This window comes from Megalops cyprinoides, chromosome 13 (genome assembly GCF_013368585.1).
Source record: "Megalops cyprinoides isolate fMegCyp1 chromosome 13, fMegCyp1.pri, whole genome shotgun sequence".
In the NCBI taxonomy this organism is placed as follows: Eukaryota; Metazoa; Chordata; class Actinopteri; order Elopiformes; family Megalopidae; genus Megalops; species Megalops cyprinoides.
The window spans coordinates 29091872-29117022 of NC_050595.1; the positions used below are offsets into that span (position 1 = coordinate 29091872).

Sequence of the window (25151 nt, forward strand, 5' to 3'; positions counted from 1 at the left end):
CACGACGCGCTGTCACCCCAAATCCACCCCTTTTTGACGTCATAAATTTTGCTGTCCTTGCAATACATCCATGTTTTTGTGTGGCTAAATGTCAATAGGGATTTCAAAGCTGGAGAAAAAACGTGTTTATATATTTCCGGTGGTCTTAACACAGACGTGGTTAAAACAGCCTGCTGCAGTAGATAGCTAACTCACCGGTAACAGGGTCCATCGGGATGACAAGACCAGTATTGAGCCTGAAGCCACAGAAAAGGTATGTTGATATTGGTACAATGTGACTCACAATTGCTCTGCAGCCCTGGACATCTTCTTTTTTCACGTATATTGTAAGAACTTACAGAACTTGCTGAACTTCCAGTTGTTATTTAATTATTGCCTTTGTGTGTGTGTGTGTTTATTCAGCATACAATGACACCAAGTCAACTGTTCTCTGTAAGTAAAATACCTTGTTAGGTCCTCCTTGAAATTATCCATATGAAAATATGCCAAGTTTCACTGAACACTTGCCATATTGTTTGCGTTCAACGGAACAAACACTATTCCAAGGCAGACTTACCCAATATTTCTTAAATTCTTTTGTGAAATTTGGCCACCTGTTTATGCATTACTTAAGGTTTAGGATGGGGTCGTGTCCAGGAAGGCTCACATTCCAGGCGTGGGTCAGTTTTGTTTCAGCTTGTAGGCTCCTGCAAGGAGTGGGTGTTGCTGTATATTTATGATAATTAGTTATGTACCCTCCTCCACTCTGATGTGACAGACACATGGAACAAAAGGATATTGTAACAGGGTATGTCATCAAGCAGGACAGCTATAAATGTTTTACAATAATTTGGGTTTTCTGGTTTTCCAAAATCAGGCATATGTCTAACCAGGCTCATTACCTTTATCAATCAATCCAGGATTTTATGCCTGCTCCAGAGGAGGCAAACAGGAAGTTGAGCCTGTATGTGTGTATTGATCTTGACCAATCAAATCAGGCATTCTCCCTTCTGAACCAAATTGGCATTGCCTTGATAGAAATCCCATTAAAACTGGGTTGGAGGACTGCAAGGAGAACTGTGATGTGTTAGAAGATTGAATGCTATTGGTGTACATAAAATTGTTATACAGTAGCTGTTGGTTAGATGTTTCAACCCTGTGGACGCAATGAACCAAAACAGATTATGCTGAGCATAGACGTTTGTGACATGAAAAAATCTCTTGCAATGGATGTACTGTATCTGAGATCAACAGAGAACACTGCAACAATTTGTGTATGTGCTTCATTAAGCACCCTGGATAATTTAGTTAGTCATAATAATATGGCCACCGGTTCCATAGTCAATTCCGTTTTGTTGCATGGATTACTACAGAACTGGACTGTGCAGCTCTTTCAATGGAGTTTACCCTGTCGTTGAATGAATTCTGACAAAACTGTCTAGACCCTAGCACTATGAAATCCTGTATAATTCTGCCAAGGCAATGTAAAAACATTAGCATACAGGTAAGATAAATTTTGAGTACTTCTTACTTACTACTGAGTCTTCATTTAGTTAATTTCCAACCAGATACAACAGTTCTGTTTGCGAGAACAATTATGGGCCATATTATAGAATTACTGGCACCTTAGGTCACCTCCATGCTATACTATTCTGAACATATACAGCAAAATCCTTTTTGTCTTTCATATCAGTTCACGTTTAGAGACCAGAAGCTGGGCCAGGTGTGTGAAGCAGGGATTTTTTGACACATGGACTGTCAGTTAACACAAACACAATGAATACTAATGAATGACCAGGTAAGTCTCTTCAGTTTTCATAGTAGGTAAGGGTTGAAACTCCACTTGGCATGTTCATATTCAAAGCAAATCATTTCACCTCATTATCATCTTGAAAATAAATTTTAGTTTGTGTTATTGCAGTTCTAAGTGCATTTTGAGATACAAATGGAAAAACAATGCGTTGGGTCCTCAAGTACTGATTTGCTTCCTATAAGGAGACATTTTACCCAGGTTAGGTCAAACTCCAGAAGAACCTAACTGAAAGAAGCATTCCAATGACACTCACACGCTCCTCAAACTGAACTCTCACTGTGAAATGCAATCCTACTCTCCTGCTCCTCCCAAACTTTCCTCTTACAAGCCCTACCCCATGCTGTGCCTCTGTGACCTTACCTTACCTTACCTTACCTGTGACCTTACCTGGCACATAATTGCATGCACCTACTCCATGCATGCCACTGATGCATAACCTTATCCTTTCATACTTCACCGGGAAGTCACTACAATATCAACAGATTAAGGCTCATCCAAAATACATTTTGGAATATGGTCCTAACTAAACTAGGGTTAGTCCTGACTAAACTGAAAATAATGTGTTCTTTCCCTCATAGCAAATAACACAATAACAGTTTTCCATTTGAGTTGGTGTAGTTTCCTTGAATATGAAATAAATATAGGGAGACCATCAGTCCTTAGGCACAAATAGTTATTTATGACAGCATCCATTTTCCTTGAACATCTGGATGCGACAATAGAAACACTGTGTGTCAGTACTCAGTGGTGTTTTGTACGCCATCTTCCCCTACACAGATGAGACTCACATTTGAGCTCTTGTACTAATTTCAATTATTTTCATTATAATATTTTGCAGAACAAATTTCTATGGTCTTAAATGACAGCTATAGTCACATCCATATTTGAAGGGGAGAGTCATCTTTTCCGAAGGGCACAAAGTTGTGACATAGCACATGAAAATATTTGCTTATCTTGCCAAAAAAAAAAAAAAAATCATATTTAAGTTTCAATGAAATCACCCAAGTAATGAATGAAGTTAGATGATGGGTATGTCACAGGCTAAAACGTTATATTTAAATAATATGATCTGGTCCAAGCATTTCGATTAGTAAGGCTAACAAAATGACTGAAAGCAGTGAAACATAAAGCAAAAGTGGAGCTGAGGGACCGTTTTGCACTGAGCTCTGTTGGCGTCCCCACAGAGAAGGAGAGGAGGCCATGACTGAACAATGAAGCAGTGGTTTGAGCCCAACAAAGAGGGCTTGAATTCTGTTTGGCAAAGAATAAGAATATGCTACACTATAGATAAAGAGTTTTTGTATAACACCCATCAACACCACAACATTTGTTTATGAGAACAAACACCATTTCAATCAAAATGAAAGACGCTCATTGTCAAGTACTTTAAATAATCAAATGCGATTGGCAAGATTAAATAAACAATACAAAATGCGTTTTTTAGAGTCACAAGTAGTTGTTCTAATTTCAAGGTCCCGTTAAATCTTTGATAGTAGATATCCACAGTCATTACTGTTCATACCCATAATCCTAACCCTGGAGGCTGCTATATTGTGCATATTCATGACAACAGTAAAATGATATTAATAACAGTACCAGTATGGCATACTTATTGACAAGCCAAACATTAACCTTCAAAGAGAAATACTGGCCATGATTAATAGGGGTTAAGCACATCTGGCACATTTTTTGTACCACAAAAATGATATGTATCCAATACTTAAATTTTGATAACTTTTTCTAAGATGCGATTGATCCATGCAATACTATCCTTAACATATACATTACATAATAGCATTTCCTTTTGCATTGCAGGCCAGGTGTATATACAATAGTTTGCTTGCAGATTTTTTTCTTGTCCAACAAAATGAACAACACTGGCTGCATGCATTTCACTCTGTATATCAGCTTAATTCCCCCCACCTCACCTCAGAGCTGACCTGAAGAGAGTCTATTGAAAAAATAGTGCAACAGCTTAGCTGAAAATGGAAACAGTTGTCATTCACTTAATGCTACTAAGTTGCTAATGCTAATAAGTACCAATTTATAAACACTAAATTTTCCTTCGTAAGAGAGGTTTGAGGGCGTGCTGGTTGCATGTGTATGCCCTCATGGAAATATAGGTACGCAGGCTGGAATCACCAAGTAACAGACTTGTCTTTTCACACACCCACAATGTTCACACAGAGGTGCTGAATATGGCATGAAGTGAGTGCAATCCTCCAATACACATTTTCCACACCGCATCCCCACAGTGCACCTCAGCAATGTACACTGATTGGAGGATATGTGGTTTAGTTAAACATCCAAGACAGCAAGATTTATATCAAAGACTGGCACATCACAAAACCACCAGCTAAATGTGTTACCACAAGCAATGGAGGTGTGATGACATGTGTAGCCATGTCCCTGTAGATGGTCATGGTGTAAGAGAATTTGGAGGAAGAATTACTCAACATTACATTGTCATCAACATTTAATCAAGTGTGTATTATAAGATAAAAAAGAGGTGAATACAGTTCATTTTCTATTAAACCATTTAGATTGCACATAGAGTACAATTGAATCTATAATCTCAAAAGTTTTGTGAAGTGCTCCTGTCAAAGTCACATTATAGTGATAATGCTGTTCCCATCCAGTCTTTTTATAATACCAGAAGGGTTTGTACCAAGTAATCTTTACTATTGACATTATGTGATCAGCTGTCCATGGTTTGATTTTAATTCAACTAATAAAATTAATTCTATCCACCTAAGTAAGCCATGATGTGGTTCAATTTGGAATATCCTGATCTGGCCAACTTTGCCAGTTTCAAGCAACAGGAATTTGCATTCAATTTGTCATATTGCAATGAAGCTCGAACCTGTTTAATTCCTTCACCCCTTAATAGTTACAGTGTAGGTCACTACTGTAAATATAAATTGGTGCATTTTGAAGTAGGACTATTGAAGTTTGAAGTAAGACTAACAGTATCTAAGTCAATCACAACCTCTGTGGTCAGTTTCAGTCATGACAGTGATGAATCGCAGTGGAGACTAAAGATGCTGATCATTCAATAGTATACTAGTTGACTCATGAATCCAGCTGTCAGTATTTGTCTTATAGATATATATCCAGAGGTACTTATTGTGCTTTTATAATACGAAAATGGTATTGATAAATCCAGGTTCAACACCTGTGCTTTGTGTTTTGTATTCAGTGCCTGAATTTTTGGCCAGGTCCTCAATGATACTGTACATTGATACTACTGACACAGACTGTACCAGTGGTTGATTAATTTGCTTCTAGCCCCATATCTGAAAATGCATATGCATCAGGCATGAAGGCATGAAATGCTATATGATTTCTTTATATATAAATGTTACACAACAACAAATTTTGTAGCTGACACGAATCAACGGTTTATTTTTTTCACAAATATTCCACAAACACAGAGAGCTTTAGATTCGATACAGAATATAATATTTTTGATGGCTGCACCAAGATCTGTAAGTAGTCAGAACAGGAGAGCTAGAATGAAGTAATAAAAACTACTGGGCAATATACAGTAAATGTATGCTGCCCTTGACCTCCCCTGGCCCTCAACAACCCATTTGTTTGATGTTATTATAAAAAAGAAAAAAAAAATTTTGGGTAAAAACGTCTTCCTCAAGTAACACATTTACAATGAATCACATTAAGATAATCAAAAAGCCATAGCTATACTGTTTTTTGTAGTAAAAAGAGTATTCCATGAAAATGTACATGCTCTTCAAAAATTCACTTTTTCTTGACAGCGTTTATCAGCTCCCTCATCAACAGCATCCTCTCGGTGTGTTGCTGCTCCAGCATGCTACACAGTTGCTGGAAGCGCTCCTCCGCCCTCCTCTCTCTCTCCTGCTCTCTCCTCCTGTCCTCCTCCCTGTGCTCCTGGAGGAGCTCGGCCACATCCACGAGCCTTTTCCTCTTTGAGGCTGGGCATAAGGGGCTTACATGGTGGTGATTGTCTGCCTGCAAAGTGGACGTGGAAGGGAGGCCCACTTCGACATCGGCGCTGGGAGGGCTCGGCGGGACCTCCACTATGTTGAGGGACTGGCACGCACCCTCCACCTCCACCTCAGCCCCCCTGTCAGGGTCAGGAGAGTCGCTATTGGCAGACAGCTGGAGATGGAGTCTGTGGCCAATGAGGTCTTGGAGCTGCTTGAAGCAAGGAGGTGGCTTTCTTTTTGCAGCATCAGGCTTCTCGGGGTGAAGAACATACTCTTTATATGCCCGAGACAAGTTCCTCCATTTTTGGAAGCAACGCTCCCCAGCTCTTTCAGGGACGTCACTAATAGGAAAGCCTTGCGCCTCAAGCCGGCTGGCGATGATCTCAAAGATCTTTTTGGTGCGGGTTTTGTTCTCCTTGATCAAACCCTGGATCTCCGGTGACCCGTAGAGATCTACAAGTGCTTCTGTAGCCTCAATGTCCTGACTGGTCACTTTGCGGTCTGACCACACAGGCAAAACCCCACCGTTTTCAACAGCTAGGAAGAGGAAGAGAAAGTAAGGTATCATTATTGGTTGATGATGTCTGAAATCAAAATCAGTTGTTTATTGTATCATAACAAAACTAAATGTTGATTAAAAAGCAAAGTCGGTTCCCATTCAAAAATGCAGTGTGCATCATGGCCAGGTACAATGCTGCCAGTACAATACCTTTTTCTACACTTGAATTGAGTAGTGCCATCCAAATAAAAGCAACTTGTATGAATTGAGCATAAGTTGACCAAGAAAAATTGTTGAATAAAGATATAAATAAATTGCATATTGAAAACACAGTAACCACACAATCATTACCAAAAACGATCAGGTTGAAGCCATAAAGGTTCAATGGTACTCTTGCTGGGATTTCAAAGTACACAGAAGACATCATCATTGGTGGCGATGAGGTGGCGATTTTCTCATTGTTAACAAAGAACCAGATTATGTATGACCGTATGACTGGTATAGATCAAACAGGTGTAGAACTGTATGAGTGTGTAGATTTTGAGAGCCTTAACTCTTTCTGATACGCACGGACACCACATCATGCAGGAGCAAGTCAAAGGGGTTAAAGAGAAGAATGCAACACTTGAGGTCAAATAGTCCAATTGACCACTTACTTTACTAGTACTTTCCAGGTGAAGTTTTCTGAAATTTCTTGGTTTTATTTTATTTGTTCTAGCTTTGCATCACTTAAATCACTGACAGAAATAAAACGAAGGACTGAACTGCTGGAAAATAACAACAAATACGAAAAGTTTGCATTGACTTTGATTGGTGTTCTTACAATAAAGGGGTAAAAAGTAGTATTTGAATACCTGCAATGGAACATAAACATACATATAGAAAATATTTACATGAAAGATTTCACTATATAAATAGTTTAGAAGCACAATTGACTTCTATGTATGAGACTCTCAAATGCCTACGTTGCACGCTTTTAGTATACTAGTCACCACACAATGTACACGTTTGACATTTTTGATTACATTATTCATGACTGTGTCACTAGTAAGACCATTAGCTACAGACAGCTACAGAAATAAAAGCTATGAATATTAATAACACTAGTAATATTAATACTACTTATCATGCTAGTACCAGTTCGGTTAGTAGTATTACTAGTGCTAATAATAGTGTTCATTGTTATTTTTATAAGTTGCCGGTATAACGGCAGTAAAATGTGGAATACAGGCCTCTACACAGGTAGCGACAAAACTTAACGGAATATCATTTGCCCTGCCTGGTTCTAAAGTGAGATTATTTAATTTTTTAAATTTAGTTTTTACAGTCTTTGATTCGCCATCAGCAATGGTTGTTGTGACAGCCAGGTGATGCTTATAGTAGCTGGTGATCCACCTTGCAGCCATGGACAGCAAGCACTCAGCTGCATGCCTGTTACACTGCCTCTTGTGCGCTGTTGGAAACTATGTTATCAAAGTATTATTTTCTTAACCATAGACTTTATTTGCAATGAACGTGTAGGGTGATGCCTTTTTTGTATGATTTAATGCAGTGTTTCCCAAACCTCTCCTGGAGTACCCCTTGTCCTGCATATTTTATGAAATGGACCAAATATCTGATTCAAGACAATTCTAACATGTGAAAACTGTGATCACTTCCATTAAATCAGTGTTTCCCAAACCTCTGCTGGATGACCCCTTGTCCTGCATGTTTTAGATCTCTCCCTGCTCCAACACAGCTGATTCAAATGATCAACTCGTTATGAACTCCTGAAGCTGCTTAATAACAAACTGATCATTTGAATCAGCTGTGTTGGAGCAGGGAGAGATCTAAAACATGCAGGACAAGGGGTCCTCCAGCAGAGGTTTGGGAAACGCTGATTTAATGGTAGTGATCACAGTTTTCACATGTTAGAATTGTCTTGATTCAGATATTTGGTCCATTTCTTGAGCAACAAGGATTTCATAGGGCCATACCTGCTGCCCTGCCATGCTGCCCTGAAGGTACCACATGCAGCCAACCCACCTCTGTCGTCCCCCAGCCATGACCTCCGCTTTTTCTTCTGGACTCGCTTCTCTGGTCTCCCATAACCCTCCCCGTTTTCCAGCAAGAATTTTGGATGAGGGACCCTCTCCCTTGCCGACTTCCTTGCCAAGGGCATAGGCTTCGACGTGGCTGCCTGAACGCAGTTCTCGGCCTCCGAGGTAGAGGCGGAGGGGATGCTGACGGTGACGGGGTGGCTTGCGGGGACCACTATGGCATAGAGGGGAAGGGCTGGAGGAGGAGCCACCGCCTTAGCGTTTGCCCCAGCGCTGCGGGCGGGAGAATCAGCCACAGCTGCTAGTTTGAGGCTCAGCCGCTGGCCCATGAGAGCGTGGAACTGTTCAAAAAACTCAGGCTGCTTCCTCCTACCAGCATTGGACTTCTTCCGAGCTAAGATGTAGTCTTTGTACGTTCGCTCCAAATTCCTCCACTTTTGAAAGCAACGCTCGCCTGCCTTCCAAGAGTTCTCGCTGATCAGAAAGCCTTGTGCCTCCATCCGGCTGGCGATGAGTTTGAATATCTGTTTTGTCCTGGTGGTCCTATCGTTTAGCAAACTTTGGATCTCTGGTGACCCGTAATGCTCTATAAGCGCCTGCGTGGCCTCCCTGTCCCGTGGGGTCACATTCCAGGGGCTTGACCACACGGGAAGCTCTCCCCCCCTTTCCACTGTTAGACAGAGAGAGAGTGAGAGGAGACAGTGATATATCACAATTAGTTTATAATGTGTAAGGCTAAGAGGGTAAGTAAAATCATTCTACAAAGAACATAACACATGAAGTTACTTGAAAAGTGTGTTTCTTTGAAGTGTCACCTGAAAATGGGGTGTGCAGTGATTGGTTGGACATTCTGTAAATAGGCTTGCATTTATGATAAAGAAGCGTGCAATTTGTGTAAATGCTACATATGCAAGAGTGTTGAACCCAAGATAACAAACAAACAGAAAAGAAGTATGACAGTTATTGCAAATGATATGTGCTTGTCATAGAGGCCGGAAACTCATAACCGTTGAAAACGGCAATGGAACGGAGAAATGCTATTACACAGTGTTCCAGCAAATTGGTTCATAGCTTGGGAGAATCTGGGTATATTGTTAAATTCCATTGCTGAGTATAAAATAAGCTCTTACATCTACAGACTTTTTGATTGTCACATTTTTTTCCAGCAACACAATTAGTTTTACATTTTAACACAGAAGTCACTTGTAACCATAACCAAAATGCACTTCTGCAAGTACCTACAAGTCTACACATTCTAACCTTGGTGCTGGAAACAGTAAAAGAATAGAGAAAAAACCAAAATATGTGGACTTAAACATGTGGGTTTCAAAAACTTTCAATTCATAAAAAGATTAAGCAATTAACCTTTACTTACAATGGAAAACTATTGTGTAATTAATAGTAATTTATGTGAAAGGAGTAATTAATAATAATAATTCACACCTGGCATTAGAACGGGTCTCGACATGCGTCTCGAGTGACCACTTGTGATCAGATCTCACTTCCCTGCTCTATATGCAAATAAACACGTACATGTACCAAATGACCAATCACGACGAAGAGATGGATTACGTGCTAGGAAGCCGGTTCTGGGTTTTGTCCTCTAAAGTTACATTTACATTTATTCATTTGGCAGACGCTTTTAGCCAATGCAACTTACATAGGTTACAGTTCTTTTACAATGTTATCCATTTATACAGCTGGATATTCACTCAGGCAACTGTGGGTTAAGTACCTTACCCAAGAGTACAGCAGCAGTGTCCCAGCGGGGATTGAACCAGCAACCTTTCGGCTACGAGTCCTGCTCCTTAACCACTATGCTACAAAGTGACGCTTTTATTTTTAAATGAAAAAATGTCATGTATGTGTATTTAATTTTGAAAATCGGTACAGGGTTAATTTAAGGCAGGTCTTTAGAATCATAGGGATACTTGAACTTTGTGTTTTCATTGGTATAATGTATTTTCAGCTTATTTTGCATGACTGTGCCACGAATAGAGCCTTGCTTCAGAAATGATTAATCGCTGTCAGTAAATCCAACGTGTAACTTCATTGAAAAGACGCGATACTAAGCTTTATCTACGTACACAAATCTTTGCTGACCTGACAGTGATTAATCTTTTCTGAAGCATTAAAATGTTGTTGCCTACGGGACACCGCGTGAGTTTGCCCTACTGTCAGATTCGCACCCATGCTCTCTCAATCAATCACACACACGCACGCACGCACGCATGCACACACACACAAAGCACTTTAATCCCTGGATGCATTCACACCTGTACTTAGAGCTGTCCACTTGTGATCGGATCACCCAAGATGCATGTTAATCCCAGGTGTGAACAGGGTCTTATTGGACACTTGTAATGCAAATAATTGTTCTACTCGGGTATCAGAAACCTGGGTCTTTTAAAAGAGTCTGTCATTATGATATCAAAATCCTCAACCACGAGGGAAAGATACAAATCAGCACACAAAATTTTGTCTTTAATATGTCAGGGAGTTCCGACAATAACTTTATAAAAATGTTGCAAACCAGCTTTGTTACCACTGAACCTGAGTAGCAGCTGTTGTGTAAGAGTCTACTTTCTTCATATGAGAGCTAGCCTTTTAAAACATGGATGACTACTGCAAAGAAGAGAGACATCACACCAAGCAGCATTGAAATGTGCAGACAGAGCTATGCATTTCTGATTTAAATCAAGTGCATTTGTAGATAACAGAATTTTATAAATGCATAAAGTTTTTTATGCTTTTTCCCTTTTATGCAACCCTGTTCTTTGGAATGGCCGATTATACATTAGGCTGGACAACTTCAGCACTCTCACAGGAGCCAATGCAGTTCCAGGTCTGTGGGGCTCAGCCTGCACTTGAGAAGAACTCCTTGCCAACTGAGCCACTCAGGAGCCACCACAAGGGGAAGGTAGCATTATTAATCAAAAATAATTCTGTTAACATTTATGCTCTGAATGTGTTTTTTTTAGCATTCAGTTAGGATAATGTACAGTTACAGATATTTTTACACCATTGAAAACTAATTATATACATTATACAGATGACTAACAACCTAAATATCTCCAAAATATTTCAAGAAAACAAAATTATCAGGAGAAGAACAGGTTCTCAGGATACAAGACACTGGCAATGAGAAGGCTGTAATGATCTTCAGCTGACAGGTAGAGGGACTGTGGGAGTGCTCGGAGGGGGCTGATTATTCAATTAAGAGTGGATATTCTGAGAGCACTGCAAACAGTGAGTCAGGACAGGCTGACAAAGGGATGAAATATTGCTAATTGGTGTAAAAGTAAAAGGGAAGGGGATATATGGGCATGTCCACACATTAAAAAACAACAAAATGACATGCAGAGAAGGAAATGATAGGAATTTCAGCAAGGGAGCAGAATCTCCTCCTTGAGGTATAAAGTTTTCTTTCAACAACATTTTGAAATCTTTTTTGAGCATGCCGAAGAATATTACTTTATATTAAACATGAAAAAGTACAGCCCCTGTACCACAAAGGCACTGTAAAACATGGCTGCCCAGCTAGCAAATAAAATGCTAGCAATAAAATGGATCTCTGTTCAACCAAAGCAGCAATATTAGTCAGCAACATAAGACATGAACAGCATTAAAAACACAGCTATACACGTTCACACACTATAGATTTTATTGATAAAATGCAAAACAATACAACAGAATTTACTGAGCACTATATAAGAATCATCCACAGAACCACATTTTTCAATCACAAACTCGTCCATCTTATGCTGTCTCAGTCATGGGCGCCTTGCTGGTTTGCATTTGTTGTGTTTCCATCGTTCTTCATAATGTTCTCATCATCGTAATTCTAAAGAGGGTTTTTCTTCTACTTTGAAAGCAGCAGCTTTCTTTTTCTGCTACGTTGGCTGACATCTAAGCGTGAAGCAAAACTGCAGTTTGCTATGTGCTACAGCAATTAATGCAAGAGAGACTCACGTTCATATTCTTAGTAGCTTTTCTCACTTATTATGTGCTAATTACACTACACTCAGCTAATTAATGTTAGACAGTTCACTTTTCATAAGTGGACTGCTTCATTCTTTCAGGGTATTAAAACAGGGTCAGTAAAGGAATGATTCTGTTCTAGTGTTTTTGACCGCTCTGTACAGTGGATTCTTTTACCAGTAGTAATTATAAATGGAATACACCATATTGTATAAGGTCTTGGACAAAAACAATGCTGTTAATACATGAGTAGTTCAGGCTGATAGCAATAGAATTTGGTGTTCAGTTTGTTTTTTCAACCATAGCTTTATGCTAGATCCTGTTTTCATTTGAAGTCTAAATAGATGGATTTGTTGCACTCCTAGTAAATTTTCTTGTTTTCAAACTAGTTTGCCGAGAAAACTGCCCATTTGAAAGTAAACACAACACAAACAGTTTGTTATCCATCCCTCCCCCATCTGTGTTTCTTATCATTTCACAGAAACTCCTTTTCACTCTAACCCCAACTAACAGCCAAATAACACTAACACTCAGATAATTTTCGTTTTCTTCACCCTATGTTACTCAAAAGATCAACAAAGGTCTGCAATTCTCCTGGGGCAATAATGACACTGGCAAACTGCATTGTGGGAGGTGTCTCACCTGTGGCAAGGTTGTGGTCAATGCTGTCCTGGGACATGCTGTGTAGCCTAAAGTCTGTTGTAGGAATACCATGAAGAAAAACACAATTCCTCATTCCACAAGCACACAATTAATACTCCTACCTCTACCTGTGTTCAGCCATGCTGAGTTTCATATTGGAAAGGAAGCCAACAAACTTAAGTCCCAGCCAAGACTAAATTATGCCTAAATCATCTTAAACAGAACAAAGCCCCACACCACTGAGGGTATAGCTGAGTCAGGGCTAACCCAAACACCTTATTGGATACCTGCATTGTGGGAGGTGTCTCACCTGTGGCAAGGTTGTGGTCAATGCTATCCTGGGACATGCTGTGTAGCCTCCCCATGTAGTCTTCACTGTACCAAACACGTAGCTTCTCTCCCTCTGACAGGTCCCGGCAGACCCGGAAGTAGATGTGCTCACCATGCTGAAAGGCAGTCAGGTTCCTCTCACTCTCCTCTGCTGAGGTCCGTACATACCTGGATCACACAGTGCATGACTTGCACACCCACATTCTGTACATCCACAACCTGCTTTTGTACATTTATCTTTTATACATATTTTTCTTGTGTAAAAGTGTCTGCACTGTACATGTATTTTATGGGTTATGAGGTTAATCACATAGTTATTCCTAAGATTGTATTTCAGACTATCCAGTGTTCACTGACAAACACCTCAATACTACAGTATGAATCTCACTGTTGCACTAATGGGTGCTGGTCAGAGCATCAGAAAAGCACTCAGAATTGTAAACACAAAAATTATAGCACTGAAGTCTGTTAACATGAGACTACATAGCAAAGAGGCCAGTTTCACAATATTAAATAAGGAAATACCTCATCCAATTGGCTTTAGTTTCATCACTGCCATCAATCGATTTATATGTATTGTTTTCATCAACAATCTAAGGAATGAGAAAAAATCAAAATATGAACCCAAACATGCAACAACATTGCAATTAGTTTGTCATGAAGTATCAGTCATGGAGGCCAAAAGCTGACATACATGCAACTACTTAAAACTCCTTTGTAGTTACTACATACAGCTGACATATGGTTAACATTTTGTTAATACATTTTGGGACAAAACATCCCTGTTTTATTGTAACACTCAGAAACACCATCCTGTTCATCAATGGAACCTGGACAGCTGCTACCAAGTTCCCAGAAGTTATTTTTGAGTGTGACATAAACTGTCATCATCATGTTCTTAAAGCCACTTCCCTGCGGTATTTTAAACTCTTTGAGGTTAACAGTTTTGCTTTGTCAAAAAGATGGGGAGCTTCCCCATTTTTCTAGCTGTGAGACTGAACCCCGGCCGTATGACACTTGAGTCAAGTAAAGCAAATCTATAAAATGAGGAGAGAATAGCAGTAAAATAATAGGTGAAGAGGGGAAACATTCAATGATGAAAAATCATAATCAGAGGCAGTGAGTTTCTATACAAACAAACTTTGTAATGAGGCGCAATAAAATGTATATGAAGGCCAAAGGGGGCTGAACTCACCATCCAGGAGAAGAACCCTGAGGACTTGTCCTGAGAGACTACCTCTCCCTGGTAAGGGCCAAACAGCGCTCCCTTTGGGATGTTCCTGTCAACGCAGCAGACGTCCACCTCTCCTCCCTCCTGGATGATCTCGATTCCAGCAGGAGCTGTCAGAGCGGCTCGGTTTGGAACCCCCAGGGCCACAGGGGTGTCTGGAATGAAGACTGGGGGTCCGTGGGTTGGGCATTCCTCTATGAAGTACTCCTTGCACTCTTCACAGACTACAGAGAGGGAGTCAATTAATATCACTTTCAGTATCTGTTATCAGTATCAACTGTCCAAATAAACTGTAAAGAAACATGCACAGACACTTTATTCCAATAAAACATGACTGTGACTCCAACATTACACTCGTGAAGTAGATTCCTGTTGCCATGAAAGAATATGGAAATTTACTTAAGACAACAATGATACTTTGACTTACACCAGAAGTCTACTTTTTGGTGGCTCTCTGTGGCACACACCTCCTGATCAATTTTCAGTGTCTTATTTGATTCCTCAGGCTGAAAACAGTCTTTGTCTTTGATATGGCTGTGATAAGAACAAGACGCAGTTGGTAAAAGTCCTTACAAATCTGTACAACATATTTATACATGTAATAAAATCTATCTCAACAATGACTACAAACAGTATTATAAGGAATAGTCAAAGTCCATAATATCCATAATATCAAATGTGTATCAAATCATCTGTGTGGGCAAGTTTATTTGTTCAGAAATCATGTTACAGTCATGATTCAAGCTTCCTTTCAGCACAGGAAGCCATATCTAATTTAAGTGAGCATACAAAGTATAATCAATCATGCCTATTTCTGGAGTGAGTGCTATTATTCAGCCATTAGCCTGGGAGGCTTACTTTGTGTTGTAGTCAAACTCCACTTCCAAGGATGCGTCTTTGGCTGACTCCTCCATCATTCAAGGAGAGAGAGGAGGGGACCGAGTGATTCCCTGCTTGGCCTCACATGTCAGGGCTGAGGACAGACAACATAGCAGTGAAGACAGGAACTTTCCAGCAACAGTGAAACACAACACTAACAAACAGGTAGGGTCCCAGCTGCATTATAAAACATTAGTTAAATCGTGTGAGAGAAGGGAAACCCAGGCTTGTACATATGGGCAAGAAATTATTATCTGTTAAGAGGATTGCCCAATACTAGAATATTGGCCAAAGAAGAAATTGTGTGCGTTCTGGGATTAGGACATGAAATTGAGAACGAAGTTAAACACCCTTTGTACAGAAGCCATAAAAAGAAGCATTAAATACATAACAAACCAAACACTTCCCTCCTGAAGGACATATTCACAAATTATTAATGAAAACCATCTCACTCACTTCCCTTTCCACCAAACCTGAACAACCGAACAAAAGCACAGAACAGACAGTCAAACTGTGGGAGATGCTAATACTGCCGTGTCCTGTCTGCTGTCAACAGCATATACTTACCTCTCAGTCAGGAATTGGTTATACTGCATGTGTGTTTTGCATAACGTGTGTGTGCGCATGCATTCAGGCATCTGTGTGTTTATTAATGCAATCTCTATGTATATTTATTTAGACTGTGATACGAGATGAGGGACATGGCACAAGGCAGGATGCTGGATTAGGCAGAAATGGCTCCATCTGCTGGACCGAGGGTTCCTGCCAGTTCTCCCTCCCTGCCGGGCCTTGCCAAGTGCACACATGGAATCAATCAGTCCGGCCTCACTGACAGTGGCACAAAATCAGCCTGGCTCATCAGTTTGGGGAGAGGCAAGAAGGGATGGAACAAGTTACACCACAGAGGGAGTAAGCCCTAACTGTGCACTGGATTGTTTCAGACCTGTTTTTGTCTACAGCCTGCTCTGTAGCGCTAACCTTGGTCTGGACTTAGACTAAGAGACTGTTTTTTTTCTCATTTGGATACCTTTTAAATTTTTTGTTTTCTTTTCCTTTTAAGTTACAAAGGGTGGTTATCAGGAAGACCCATCTTACTGTTTTGCAATCAAAAAAACATTATAGTTCTCAGCAGTATTGGTGTCTGGGGACTGTCTTTCATCATACTGCATGATGCGGCGGGCAAGTGCAATAACTGAAAATTATTAGGCTGTATGTCAATACTACAACTGATACAAACAGAAATAGGATGAGAAAAGAAATAAGTTGTATTTGAACATTAATCGATGGCTGTGGTTCCTTGGAGGCCTAGTGCATTTGTGGCTTTTTTATATTTCATCATTAGCACAAGGTAGAAGTGTTTAAACATACAGAATGCAAACACAGCAATCATGTGTCTGGATGTGGCTGTTATCTAAGTGCACATATTAATTTGATGAGTTCATTTAGGATGTTAATAGTTTTATGCTAATCATACAGTTTCTAGAGCCTCTCATTGATTACATTTCCACAGAAGTCCCCTGGCATGTTTGGACATAACTTATATGTGATGTGTAAAGTCTCAATGAGCAGATTAAAAAACATGAGTTGAAATTAAAAAAACACACAGAGCCAAGTTACATGATAGGATTTAGGGAACCATTGAGTAACACTGCTTTGGAATGGAGCTTATTTAGTTTATATAAGATGACCTTGTCCAAATTGTTTTTTTTAACATGGATTCATTATAATATCACTACTTTTACTGCCATACTTACTTTTTTGTACATGTGAGTATCTTTACGTTTTTGTACCCTGAAATTATGCATAACAGAGAAGACAGCTTTCTAGTTAGCTGGTTCGTTACCGGCTACTTTAAATAGCTATGGCACACACCACTGGTGTGATTTGGCTCGGGAGTGATCAGACGAGAGGTTGGAAGGAAAGTTTTCTGGTCTGCGGACCAGCGTTTATTGTTTTGAGAGGCACAGTCCAAAACAAACAAAACAAAACACTCCTCTGGTTTCACCTGCACGGGTGATGACAAAAGAACAAAGCAGAAACCACTTCCTTTCCAGGGCTAAGGTGAAGCTTTTCTCTCACTTTCACAGCTGCAGGCCCCTTTCGCCTCTTGCTCAGTCTCCTCCCTTTCCTGTCATTGTGGACACAAGAGATTTCATTGCCGATGCACCTTGACAGAATCAATTCCCTTCATCCTTCCCAGAAGCATCGGCTTCTCCTTACACCTCCCAGACAGACATGCACCACAAACTATTTTGTAATACATGCACCCTAATACAGCCTGTGTTGTTTTACCAGAACCCTCTTTGTGCTTGACTACATGTCACATTTATTTGTTTGACTGCCTGGCATGGACTAATATGATAATGGACTGATGATGGACTTCTGCTACTCTGTTCTACTTCACTGTGGTAAAGGCTAAGGCCAAAAACACATGCATTTTTCTCTCTATTCCACCGAATTTGGAATTGGCAGTTGCACCACACTAGATTTGTCTCATTATACACCTGGGTGCTCATACAGGGGCACTGAGCCTGGATGAATGCAATCCTCACATACATGTGCCATAGTGCACAGTAGCATGGCGTTGACCATTTCCTCAGGGCTTTTGGGTTTCCCCTAAGGTCTGTTGGACTAGCAACACATACTGTTCTAGCTTGTCAGGATTTTTATGTCTAACAACTCTCAGGCACACTGCAATTTGTCAGGTGCCTGAGAGTCACTTGGTTGAAGACAGTGGAATAGATCTGATCCTCCAATGAGCACCCAATGAACAGGTGCTGATTGTGTGTGAGTATGAGAGTGTTGTGAGTCATCTCACTTCAATGCACAAGTGCAGAGTTTGCCACAGTGATATGATCTTAATGTATGACTGGTAATTCCTAAAATAGGGCTGCATTGGATAAGCATGAACATGTTTTAAGTGGTTTTATTCAAAACAAACTCCATCTGAGTAAAAGTAAAAAAACGAAAACCACATACTTTCTTAATTATTCCTTGAGCAAAAATGCATTTTTCTCTCTTTGTTGACATATTTTCTGAAAACTCAAATAAAAAGTAAATAATAATCCCAGCAAGTATTGGATACACATTCATTAAGGAAAAAGTTCATCCACTGTAGCTACTGATAAGATTTAACCTGTAGCCTCTCTTATCATACGCAAGGTCTGAATATAGGTCACTCCTGTAAGTGAGCCAAACTCACTAACCTTTGGCTGTGCACAGGCTGTACTTTGACCCTCTGTCTAGTCCCAGATGTTGCCATATTTTAATCTGAGATGGTCCTATGCTGTTCCTGTGCTACTGCATTTGAAACTTAAAATCAAATGGTATGTTTTGCATTGAGTGGATTTCCCCCCATTTTCTTTCAGACATTTTCACACTTTCCTGACCCTAGTCCCAGTCGTGCTGTGTGTCGTTTACCATTTCCATGTACCTGGTTCTAAGCAATAGTTTTGAAAGGTACACATTCTACAACAGAAGTAGGGCAATTTCTAATATTTTTTTCTGCATATGCTCTAAATCATTGTTACTCATGTACAGTATTATTATTCACTAGTAAAAATCCATGATTATTTTGACTAATGATTATTATCCATATATAATTATGACCAAAAAAACCTGCTAATGAATGCAAGGGTTTTTGCTAGGACTAAATGCCCTCACACTGGGACAGAGTGACCCTGTCTAAGGACTTTTGCCCATAACCAGAATAATCCCCCTATCTTTCCCTGTACAGCAGACCACCTTCAACACAAAATATCACCCAGTCTAGACACTTTCTCTGAATACAAGCATGCACTGCAGACTTTTTCAAAAATATTTCTACAGCTGTGCTATTTGATTGGGTTAATCTGTCCTTCTATAGTTAGTTGGCCAAAATGCTAGCTAATTTTAACCACAAAACAGCAAACAAGACTCCTAAAATAATAAACCTTAGAGTCACAGTCATACCAGTAATCATAAAAGATACCAAATCCAATTCCTTTCAGCAGACACCATTCCTGAGGGTGCAAATCACACTGTACCAGCAGCACACATCCCATTGAATGTCATTATGCAGTCAGTGAACCTGCGCCTAGCCTCCTGCTGACCTAACAATATCAGTTCTTTCTTGTTCAAAGGATAATCAGGTGACAACTGTAAATTTTCAAATTGAAAAGTAAAGATTCAATCCATTTTTAAGTGCTCAACTCCTAGCTTAGTTTGGGCTAAAGCTATGGGACCAGAACAGCTGAAAATGTTATTGCCCTTGTTCAAAACAGGTACATTCAACTAAAAAACATGAAATATCTTGAAAAAGGAAATCCAGCCTAATAACAAATGTTTTTACCATTTTCTCTTGAAAAGTAAGCCCTAAAGTTTTTTCAGTTACCACCGTCTGTAAAAAATGGTGTCACCACTCACCGGACATAAGAAGGTTCATGAGGAAAACAGGTCATTAGCCTAGGCTAATCACCTCTACCTGGAAACTAAATTGCATCCAGCACTGTGTGATCCTGGTGTCCGATGACATATTACTACAGTAAAACCCTCCTGATTTCCCCCAGTACTTATAATAAATTAGCTTTATTCTTTTATACACAAATTACCCTTTCTCCCCATGCTAGGTGTGTCCTTTCAGATCAGCTTATGCCCAACAATGCATCCCCTGCCAACCCTGTCCCTGCTCCTGACTGCACCCAGTCACCTCCAAGAACCTTATGTGCTTTACTTAAGATGCCCTCACTGCTATTATTAGAAGGTTTCCTAATATGTGCCATCTGGATTCCCCTACATATAACCCTATTTAACCGCACTACACCCCAAGTCCCTGCTTAAACACTCCTCAGCTAATCTATGCATAAACTAGTCCAAATGCATGTGTGCCCCACTGGTCCAGCTGTAAACTGTGGTATTTCTAGAGGTCCCACCTGTTACAGAAGGAACCTCAGTGCCTATTAGACTCAACCCATCTTTCCAGGGTTTGGTAGCCAATGTATTAAATCTCTTGGTATATAAACTACTGCTTCACAAGTCTGGCATGAGTTGCAGGAGGACTTCCAAAGACAATTACACTCCAGTTCTTACCCCTGTCAAATTTGCACTATGACTACTTGACCCAACCCTCCTTGCCCCATGCTCTAGGGGCCCTCCTATCGTAATCGTTAATTGAAATGTTGTTTGCCCTTTTTTGTTTTTTGAGGCATCGTACACAAAATGCAATCACAATCCTGGTATCATATTAAGGAACAACAACTAAGACCAAAATGCTAACTTTGCTCTACTTGATCAATTTTCATAGTTTTGGTTAATTTTCAAATATCTGTACAGCACTTACCCTGAAAATTTGTTCATATTAACACATGCTACTATTTTCAGGATTAATGCACCCACATCTCTAAAAAATACATTCATGTCTAAATTAGCATTTTAACACGTGCACTGCTCTTCAGTTTTACTGGCTACCACTGTGAGGCACATATCATTGGAAAGCTTCTATATTGTAGTCCTTATACACAACCCATGTTTACCTATGCCTTTACATGTGCTTTACCTGTGTCAGGCATATGGTAAGGTCCATCTAATGCCAAAGTAATCCAAGTAAACAGGCAATGAAATTACTTGTTGAAAGCAGCTCACATAAAACATGATGTGAAATATCGATCACTGGACTTTCCCAAACATTTAAGCAATACTTCCAAAAACCTTGTATTTTACATTTAAACAGTACAAACCACTTCAGTTATGACATATTATTTTCAAGAGGGTTCTATGTGGATAACAGACTACTAAAAGAAAAAAAGACAAGTTGCCAAAACCTAATACAGTGAAAAATATAAATAAATAATAAAAAATAAATGCAATGGCACTTCTGTTATTGCAGATTACAAGATTCAATATTAAAAGCATGGAACTTCGAAACATACTCAGAGATTTTTTTTTTTTTTTTTTTTTTTGAAAGAGGCTGTCGCTAACAGATTTCAGCTATGCTGGCAGACCTTTCCAAACTCCCCGTTCCTTAAAACTAAAAGTTTTTACCACTAATTCCACGAACACCCTCGGAGTTTTATAGCAAATATTTTCAAACGTTCCTGCTACATACCCACAGTCAAAGTTTGTTTAAGTAGTTTGGGGCATACAAAGATACAGACAATGGCTTAAACTAGTAGCCTACCCCTGGCAGCTGTTTTGTTCAACGGTCTATTGCTGCTGTGCATGCATTGCACAACATCGTAACAACGTAATGAAACAAGAACCAGTGTACCATCTTGGTAATGTTACCGGTAATTTTCACACATCTCTGCTCAGTATTTTTCGAACGGAATTAGCGCAGTTATTGCAATACTGACATCTGACACGAACTGAGAGAATGAAAGTTCCAGTAACACATTGCATATTACCTAATGCATACAACATCAGTACGTTACAGTGTAATCAATCCTTGACAGACGTCCCGACAATCCTCAAAAATAGCACTAACGTTGAAAAACCACATGGTAAATGCCGCAAAACAAATTATTGAACTAGCAGAGTTAATGATGGTAGTTCTACAAGACACATGCCGTATCTCACGGAAAAGGCAAATCTGTGTTACAATTAAATCCTGACAAACCAAATTGAGGTGAAATGTTTAATCGAAGCTGGTGCTGGGTTTATGTGCAGTTGCCAGAGTAAGAGTAACGACGCTGTGTCCCAAGGCTGCGGCAGTATAAACATGAAACAGACCGTAAACCTCTGCTAACCTGTAGGTGTTTAACTTGGTCGTGTTTACAATGTAACAGCAATCAGTGTCGTTGTCCTTGAAAAATAAAACCACTGTGTATTCTTCTTACAACCCATATTCAGCAGTTGTTTTGCTTAATAAATTAGTATGAGAAATACATTTGAATTGTCATCGACAGTTTTAAACTGGGCTTATTCACTGTGCATGCCCAAATCCAAAATCAGTCTGGAGGACACTTCTCTTATGTATGCATGCATGACCCAAAACCCTCTTGCAGTTGGCGTTAAGGCACTCCCAACCAAAGCTATGAACATGCTCCCCGCAGTTACTACAGCATGCTGATTGGTCGTTGGAGCCGTCGCTCAACGACACACGAAGAACGGGGAAAAAAACTGCAAAAACAAATGGGACGACAATACCCGAGTGGAAAAAAGTACAATGTCATGCTGCAAACGCGCAGAGTTGCAATACACTGAACCGACGATCCAAATTCCGACTGTGAGCTCATATGCGTTCGAGCTAGGCATGTCTTTAATTGTTGTCTGCAGACATTTGGCAATGTCTAAGGCTTTCGGAAGCCATTTTCATTGGCCACATTGGCTACATAAAACAGGCTCACCTTCCCCAGAATCTGCAGCTTTTGCAGGTTTGCTCTAGTCCCTCTCCGCAATGTCGCGCCCCCTCTCTCGTATGTGACACCAGCGATACAGCGGAACGGATCCGATTTCACTAACTTACTCCAAGGCGATAAAATGTTTGGTTTTTTATTATTATTTGAAATAAATTCAGCAAGTCAGCTGCTTCTTTCAGCTTTGACCACCATCTTTTTATTACAGGAAATGACATGGAAACGGAAGAAAGCCACTTTGGCCGTGTTCCCGCGGTCTGACCAAACACGTTCTTCATGACCAATAGCAGTCGGGGTATTCTATCGCCGCAGTTTCATTGAGCAGAGGTCAGCAGTCAACATCAGCGTGTTCACGGGCATTACCCCGGACAAAGCGCTCTGTATTGCGTTATCTCCCTCATGCTTCAAGGGCGCCACGCTGCACAGAATTCTGCGCGGACTGATATTTTCACGGGGTGGCTCTGCTGCCTTGGCCACATTGAATGGGATCAGCCAATGAGACGATTGTACGATCTGCACCTTGCCCCCTAAAAGCAATCTCAGTGTAATCAACACGGTTGATGGTTGACACTGGTCATGATGACAGTGTTGCATTTTGATCACTCAGTGACCGCGGTCATGATTGGTGCATAATAAAATGGTGCACGTCTGATCAAAAGTGTTTTTTTAATCGATTTTGACAGGAAAATGACAGAGCTAAACGATTTACAGAAAGCACTCCTATACATTCACCGTTTGCAGGGGGTTAGCGGAAAGTAGGCTATCAAAAGGAAATTCAATGTCCCTATGTATTTTAGCAGTGGACTCAAAAAAAAGATGTCTATTTCTGTCCATTGCTGTTTTCCCAGATTAAACACTTACAGGCTTTAATTGCTTTGGGGGTCCTTTGGGGGAGTAATGTAAAGAATATTTACTCTTATCGTTAGTATTTTCACTTCGCCTGTAGAGACAGAATAACAAAGATACTGTTGCAGCTGTGTAATCTTTGCACTTACGTTAGCCCTTTTGACACGCCCTCGAAACTATGTCGCTTTCTTACTCTTGCTGTTACAAGGTAAATGATGCTCTGCCGAAGGTGCATTGACCGGCAACTTATTTTAATAAAAGAGGTTAGTAACGACAAGCGTGTAGTTCAGATAAATCAGAGAAACACGCGTAATTCGCGTAACTGATAAGCCTCTAACGCGGAGGTCACAATGAAATCTAATCACCGACACTCTTTCCTCCACACTGTTAATGGGAGCGTTAAACGTTACTGGGTGATACTGGCTGACAGGCCTATTCTAGGAGATGATTCTCTGATTTTCATTCCAAGGTTTACAGTGGCTGGTACAGGAGTAACCTACTACATGGAATAACACGTTTTACCTGCAAGTGTGAGTGATTGCTGAGAAATGAGTGGTTTGACGCAAAATAATGTAGATTCAATTCAGGTATCGCTGTCAAATGATTAAGTTCTACGTATTAATGTGAGGCTTACTAATTTAATCACATCTATATATTGTTAATATGGTAGTATGGTTGTTCAATATAATTTACTTTTCATGTGGGTACAAACTGGTAAATATATACAGGCCAGGTCCAGGTGGCACCCTTAACAAATCTGCACAAAAATGCTGTAAACTAAAAGAAATAATACCGTTATTGACATAAACTTTATTTTATAAAATGTGGAAAATAGTGTGCTTTATTAATGATTGAATGATTGAAAGTCTTACATTTCTCAAATAAATTTATTTCGCCAAAAAATAGGCTTCACAATTATTGGCATCCCTGGCTTAATACTTTCTTCAGCCACCCTGGCAAAGATGACAGTCTTGAGTCTTTTCCTATAATTTGTGATTGTGAAGGTAAGAGAACGCATTTGGAGGGATTTTTGACCGTTCCTGCATGCAGAACTTTCCTGCATGCAGATCAATGATATCTTTTGGTTTGCGCTTATGGACTATACCCTCTTCAGTTCAGAACACAGGTTTTCAATGGGATTTAAGTCCAGAGACTGAGATGACCATTGCAGAACATGGATTTTGCCTTCACTTAACTATTTCTATATGGATTTTTATGTATGTTTGGGGTCATTATCCTGCTGGAACATCCGCATATGACCAAGTCTCAGCCTCCTAGCAGAGACAACCTGATTTTCTGCCAAAATTTCCTGGTAATTGGTGGAATTCATTATGCCATTGATTTTAACTAGTGTGCCTGGATGACTGGCAGCAAAATGTCAATGACCCACCCCTATATTTGACAGTAGGTATGAGGTGCTTCTCCTTCTATTTAACTTTGTTTGATTTTGTATGATAAATATATTGAAATAGAAGTATATAGTTTCCACGTATGTTTCAACATAACATATATTGCATGTCATGACCATACCCCAACTGCTATTGGTCATGATGTGGTCCAACTTACTTAAGTAGGGGTGTGACGACACACTCAGCTCATGGTTCGACATGATA

The 25151-nt window shown here is 39.9% G+C and overlaps 1 protein-coding gene and 1 long non-coding RNA gene across 4 annotated transcripts; one reads left to right on the top strand and one right to left on the bottom strand.

Moving 5' to 3' along the window:
* Positions 1-39: 39 nt before the first annotated feature.
* On the top strand, positions 40-13765 carry LOC118787904. The gene is made up of 4 exons (XR_005005397.1): positions 40-253; positions 1684-1777; positions 11100-11218; positions 13332-13765. It is a non-coding gene; the product is annotated as an uncharacterized LOC118787904 (long non-coding RNA).
* LOC118787902 lies at positions 5267-22887 on the bottom strand. 3 transcript variants are annotated; one of them, XM_036543659.1, is made up of 9 exons: positions 22684-22887; positions 15341-15455; positions 14910-15016; positions 14447-14706; positions 13777-13844; positions 13232-13419; positions 12922-12975; positions 8285-8968; positions 5267-6297 (listed from the first exon to the last, which is right to left on the bottom strand). In XM_036543659.1, exons 2-9 carry the CDS (start codon positions 15397-15399, stop codon positions 5552-5554), a joined length of 2166 nt encoding a protein of 721 aa, XP_036399552.1. In that variant the 5' UTR covers positions 15400-15455; positions 22684-22887; the 3' UTR covers positions 5267-5551. The 3 variants fall into 3 exon arrangements, with proteins under 3 accessions (XP_036399552.1, XP_036399554.1, XP_036399553.1); XM_036543661.1 differs by lacking the exon at positions 12922-12975; XM_036543660.1 differs by lacking the exon at positions 22684-22887 and having other exon boundaries at positions 15341-15488.
* Between the last annotated feature and the right edge of the window lie 2264 nt (positions 22888-25151).